The sequence below is a fragment of the Agelaius phoeniceus genome, chromosome 2 (genome assembly GCF_051311805.1).
Source record: "Agelaius phoeniceus isolate bAgePho1 chromosome 2, bAgePho1.hap1, whole genome shotgun sequence".
Taxonomy (NCBI): Eukaryota; Metazoa; Chordata; class Aves; order Passeriformes; family Icteridae; genus Agelaius; species Agelaius phoeniceus.
Window position 1 is genome coordinate 52,561,434 of NC_135266.1, and position 6,647 is coordinate 52,568,080.

The 6,647-nt window shown below is 34.9% G+C and overlaps 1 protein-coding gene across 6 annotated transcripts in view; it reads left to right on the forward strand.

Moving 5' to 3' along the window:
- DACH1 (dachshund family transcription factor 1) overlaps positions 1–5,445 on the forward strand; it is a 352,148-nt gene extending 346,703 nt beyond the window's left edge. For all 6 annotated transcript variants that reach the window (XM_077173622.1, XM_077173620.1, XM_077173621.1 and 3 more), the window contains one exon: positions 2,670–5,445. Coding sequence is in view for 4 of the 6 variants with exons in the window: in XM_077173620.1 (XP_077029735.1) it covers positions 2,670–2,707 (38 nt within the window). In the remaining 2 variants the exon portion in view is untranslated. The remainder of the gene's footprint in view (positions 1–2,669) is intronic.
- Positions 5,446–6,647: the final 1,202 nt, after the last annotated feature.

The window sequence follows — 6,647 nt, forward strand, 5'->3', positions numbered from 1 at the left end:
CAGGATTCTCCATCCCAGCTGCTGAATCCAGCACTTGCCCTTGTTAAACTTCATATGGCTTGATTGCTCACCTCTTTCAGTTGTCAAGGTCTCTTTGCCCTCGAGAGAGTCAACAACTTCTCCCAGTTTAGTGTCATTGACAAACTTACTTAGTATTCCCTCGAGTTCTGTGGCCAAGCTGTTAATGAAGTTATTGAAGAGAACTTATATATATAAACAAGTATCCTTTTACTTTGTAAGGAAGGTGCTTTGTAGAGCTGCCCTTTTTTATTCTTATTCATTTTCTGTGGATACAGAATACAGGATCTGATAGTGTCATGTCATCTTTAAGAAGTGAAAAACCTCCTATTGATTTCACTGCCAGGTTGGATCCTTAAGCAGTCTAAAATAGAGCTGACTCTTGAAACTGTACTGCTGTTCATCTTTTGTTGTCTGCTACAAGGATTCTGCTTCCTGCAGCTGTATTTTTAATTGAGAATTAGTTTTAATGCATATTTTATTTTAAAAGGTAAATGGAGACCTAGTATAATAAAATAAGTTACCAACTGCAGGTTATCAGAATATTAAGGTGTGGGAATTATACATAGCACTCATTAGCAAGTGTACATTCAGGATAGCCAAAGTGCTGGTATATATGCAGAGTAATACTCCTGCAGAGGTATCTAGACAGCTTTAGTGCTGTAAATGTTTATTGTGTTTATTCAGTATGTTTGGGAGAACGATATGGAAATGTAGCCAGTAGTAGCAGTAGCTAACCTGTACTTAATGCAGGTTTTCTTTGGAGATGGTTTTCCAGGCCTTCAGTTTTACTGAGCTCCATTTCAGGGGCTCCTTCTTTCTCTCCTGAATTCCCATAAGCATTTTGGTTGGTTTTCAGGCATCAAATAATAATATAAAAGTCTTTAAGTTAAGGCCTTACTCAATTCCTTTTTATTTCTCTTCAGTGCAAAAAAAGGCCATAAAGAGCAAGGAGAATGGAAATGGTTCTGAGAGGAAGCACTTTTATGTAGTGGGAAAGTTAGCCTGTACTCTGAAAAAAAAAAAGAAAAAAAGAAAAATAAAAGCTAGGAACATAAAAAAGTAGGGAAAGGGGGTAGAAAAATGTAAAGATGGGGAGAAAGTAGCAAAAGGGCATATACCCCAGTAGCTCACAAAAGGAAACTAGTGGTGGAAAAGGAAAAACAAAGGGATGTTAGATAAGAATCACTGCAGCAGAGTGATTTTACAGCTTCCCACTTTCCCCAGCAGTTCTGATAGAACTGGAAAGGGATGTGCGGAAGGTTTTACAGCTGTGGGGTGTGTACTTTTGTCTGCTTTCACGCTAACTTTTCTTTCACTCAACAATTACAGTAAGTTCATGGAGGTGATGCCACATCTTTCAAAGATAACAAAACATTTCAAAAATTTCAGCATTCATTTGTACAGGTTTATCTCATGCAATCACTTCACTGAATATCTAATTTTTACTGTATTTCTAATAAAAAATTCTACAGACTGATTTGGAATAAAAATGTTAGACTAAGAAAATCAAACAGAAACAAAACCTTTTGAAAACTTAGAAATATTTTCTGAATTTACTTAGATTTAAATAAGAAGTTGATGCAAACTTTAAGAGCTGAGATACAGCTTGTAGTTGCAAATGCTTATATTCTAAAATATAAGTCGTGTTTAGTAGATATGCACTGGGGAGGATTAATTGCTTCATAATGTGCTTTATTCACATGGGGACAACACTTTCCACCCTACAGGTCAGAAAACTAAGAAACTTTTCTGTCTGTTTTCTGTTTTTTAAAAAATAATCATGATGTTGCTATCAAAATAGGTGTATATAAGGTGTTCATGTCCCAGGTGAAGAAAAAATTGCTTTGTACTTAAAAATTAGGTGAAAATATGTTGTGCCTGTATGTTCTCTTCAATTTTTTCTAGATCAACAGTTACTGCATAGGTTAGCTTAGTGTTTCTCATGTTCCCTCACATATCTCACTTAAATATATGCTCCTCACTTGTGTGGAAAAAATGTTGTGAGAAACGTGCTTACATCTTTAACATAGTAATTGTTCAGTTAATCTCATTTATGGGAGGAAGGAGGCTATACTTCACTGCTACCGTTTAAATATCCTATACTGGGTTCTATATAAATAGCTACAAATGTGCACAATGGTTACATTACATGGTATATTTAACAACACAGCTAAATCAGAAAGTGTGAGCTATGCCTTTAGTGATGGGAGTACTAACTATTGCATGCAAGAAGACTTTTTTTTGCTCTGCAACCATGAAGGAAATAATTGCTGTTCAGCACTATTCAGTTACGTTTGCATATCAGTAAAAACACATGCACAGAGGCTCCACCTACATTCCTAGTGCCCTAGCACTGATACGAGGCCAGCATACATTAAAGCTTCAGAAGTTGTTACATTTTTCATAACTTGCAAAGTGCATGTAATTTTCAACAGAGTTTATTTGACCACTGACAGATGAAATTGACAAGGTGACATTCAGGTTTTATGATTTTCTTTTCTTTTGGACAAAAAGTACCATAGGGGACATTTTACAGATTTGTTGCATGACTACTTCCGCTGAGGTTTTAAATCTTGTGGGGCTTTTCCTCTTTTTGATTCATTGAAGATATAAATGTATAAAGCAAATGTTTCTCTTTCATATTTTAGATGGAAGACTTTATTTGAAAACTACTGTCATGTATTGAATTTTTCCTGCTGAAAATACGTGTGCTACGGTAAAGAACGTTGCAGTAAGACATTGGCTCATAAGGAGTTCTGTGGAAACAAAACGTTTTCAAACCAACTTCCTCAACTTCATTTATCAATGTTCTTCAAAAATGTAAAGAATTCTGCAAGAGTGTCCTCCGTTGGTTATCTCCCGTGGCTCAACCTGGAGATCTAGAGAATGTTTGTAAATGTACAGTAGCACTGTTCTCACAGCAAAAATCTGCATCTCTGCGCCAGACTATTGTATCCAAAATTACAGGCAGTCAGAACAAGGCTGAGTATTCCCTTTTTCAAGGAATGCAGACTTTCTCCTCCTCTGATGATTCTATATTTGAGCACATCCAATGATCCTTCCAGCGGTGTCCAAGTACACTTGCAGACTGTTATACCATACCGAAACCAGCAAGACAGCTCAGAAATGAACTTGTAGAGGGCATAAGAGGATTCTTATTTTAAAAAAAAAGGAAAAAAAAAAGGTAAAAGAAGAAAAAATTGATACATTCAGTTTTCAAACAATGATCGTGAGTTTTTCTTCTAAAGACATTTTTTCCACATGCTTTCCAAGAGACCAACACATATATGTTAGACTACATTAAGTGAAATGGAATTTTGTGTAAGTGAAAAGAAATGCTGAATGTAAACAAACTGTTTTACCATTCACAAAGTCTCTTTTCCTAAAATAAAATTAAAAAAAAAAATAAAAATAATAATTTCTCATTGTAAACTGGCAGGGGTTTATGAAATAAAAGACTTTGCTTCTTATCAAAATGTTGGTCACATGTACAGTATATAACACAAATCACACAAGGAAGGTATTATGTATGCAGTAGAAATCTAGAGTTTAGGAAATGAAACTTTTAGATAAAATTGTTTTGTCACCCTGTTGGTCAGAAAGACACCTTTCTAGTTTTAACGCATGCAGGCATGTAAATATTTGTCCTGGAGTCACAGTATTACTGAATGAGATCTTAAGCATCTGGTAATAAGTCAGAATTCTGTATCAGCCACTTTTATTTGTATATTGAGCCCTGGTTAGTGCCCTGACTAGTGCACTTCTAAGAATGGACTGTGGCTGAGCAGCAAGTCAAAATGCCAGAAATATTTTTATATGTTAATGTCATATTACGTCAATGTTGCTAAAAAAAGAAAACCTAACAAACACTTGATGTATCAGTCCAATTCCACGTAGAACTGAGTGATACAGTTGAAGTCTATTGTCCCTCCCACCTTGTCTTAGGGATGGATGGTTATGTGTTACTTTCACTGTCTTTATGAAAGCTACAATATGTGTTTTCACCTTTGTGCTGATAACTGGAAGTAAGCTGCAAAACACTGCTTATTACATTACTAAAAATTATGTTCTTTGCTTTGCATACTTTTGGGTTACCCCTTTAAAGACTGATTTTGTGAATCAGTGCTATTACTGTAAGTTTTGTGATTATGCTTTCTTCATCTAATGTTTTATGCATATAAAATATTATTTATTACATGGAAACATATCAAAACCTTAAATGTCTAAGATGCCTAACTTAAAGCAAATATTTCTTTAAAAGTAGTTCTGATTGGATATTAATATTATTTTGTCCAGAAAAAAAAATAAAATCTAATGTTTTGTTATCTCTAGCACTGAGCTTCTATAGTTTGTAGGTCTTCCTCGCAATACTGGTACACATTTATTTTGTGCAGTTCATATTTACTCCACCACGATCCTTTTTTAACAATAGAAAGATGTATATACAAGTTCACATCACAGTAATTTTTTTAAAGAAATATTGAGCAATATTTTTCATTAAATATTGTTGTCTAATACTTTGTAGTGATGTTATTTTCTAACCATGATTCTTTCATGATTGTCATAGTTGCTTAAACACACATGGGATTCTGTACTCCAGTTTTTTCATATGCAGTCTTTAAAGGGTTAACAGCTGTAAAGTTAGATGGACTTGTGGCAAGCTTTTGAATCATTCATATCTGAAAGAGAATTAAAAGCCTACAACTGAAATATGTACTAGCATTTACCATTGCTCTGCTCCTTGCATAGAGTCACCTGTAAGTAGGTTTAGTAGTTTTACAGTATATTCTTTCAAGACCTTTGGGAATGCCTCAGTGTTTGGCTTGGTACATAAACAGAAGTGTTAAGGATTAAAGGGGAACCAATTTATGAGCTGGATGTTTAGAAAGAATCTTGCTAAAAACAGTGTAAATATTACAGACCATGAGATGTTACCGTAAGTTGAAGTTTTTTGCCCCTCTTTAGTTTTACAGGTTTTGGGTTGGTATTTTGGTTTTGGGTTTTGATTTGGATTTTTTTTTTTTTTTGCATAGATTATGAAGAAAAGTTGTCCTCATGTTATTGTTTATATGCTTTTGTAATCTTAAAGATATTAATGTCTAGTTGTTCTATATTATAACCATATTTGCGCTCTATGCAAGCCCTTGGAACAGAACATACTCATCTTCATGTAGGACCTATGAAAATTGTCTATTTTTATCTATATATTTAAAGTTTTCTAAAAATGAAAAAAGGTTATTACGAATTTTGTTGTACAAAATCTGTACAAAAATCTGTTTTTACATCATAATGCAAGAATTGGAAATTTTTCTATGGTAGCCTAGTTATTTGAGCCTGGTTTCAATGTGAGAACCACGTTTACTGTTATTGTATTTAATTTTCTTTTCTTTTCAACAATCTGCTAATAAAACTGTCTGAAATCTCCCTGCGACTTTATTTACAGTTCATCTTTATTAAATTTTCTGAAATGTATAACATCAGAGGAATATTTACTTTCTAATGGGAGGCATCTAAAAACAACATAAGTCAGCTCTTTGTAATGTGAGGCGAACAATGCTGAATGATTTTATTTAACATGCAACTGCTTCTATCTCTAATATGAATTACTGTGGTGAAAAACATCATAAAAGCACACTCTGTGGTTATTGTTTAACAAGCATATTTTCCATTTTTTTTTCTTGCCAGCTAAGCAAACTGCCCCCATCTACATGATTTATTTATGTACATTTCTCAGTTTATGAAGCTGTTATTTGTACCTTTTTTCCTTTATATTGTGATATTCCCATGATTCTTATTCCACAAAGCTTTGTGCTGAACAATGTAAAGTGGACACATTGATGGAACAAAACAATATTATTCTTCTAACTACAAAAATGCAGGGGTAATCCTGTTAGTTTTGTCTCAAATCTCCTTCACTTGATAAAATGTGTTTAGAAACACATTTTTTTAACAAACCTCAAGTATTTAAACATTTAAACAGGCATTGGCAGAGCATGTCTTTAGGTGGCATTGTGAGAAAAAAAAAGGGTGCTTTTTTCCAAGGTCAAGATTGTTATTTAAGAGCAAATTTGGAACTACATTGGTTTTGCTTACATAAAATTCAAAAGTCAGAGAGGTATGACTGATTTTGAGTATTGTACCTCATTGTCCTGCCTTACTTGGTCTTGGCTTACCTTCTCTTCCCATCCTTTCTCTTTCCTTCCTTTCCAAACCATACCTACATGGACACTTCTGCTTTCATTAGGGGCAGATCTGGTTGGGACAGCAGACGAGATTAGCTTTCTTGGATAAGCCCATTCCACTATTCCTGGATGGCCTGGGGGCTGCAGGCATGAGGCTGACAGGATTCCTGGGTTCCAGCAGCTTGCTGCTGCTGGCTGGCTGATTGGGAGTTTGGTTATCTCTGTGTAGGGCAATCACAGTCTCCTTCTGCCTGCATTAAAATATCCTGCATGTCTGAATTAGTAAGGATCCCAGCTACACTGTGGCCAGCTCCCCTGCTATAAACTCTGGCACAGCTAAAGCAGGGTAAAAAGCAAACTCATTAATCTCAGTCTGGCTCATGCTGAAACCCAAATTATCTCTACAGTAACAGACTAGCAACCTACCTCTGTGCTTTTAAGCAT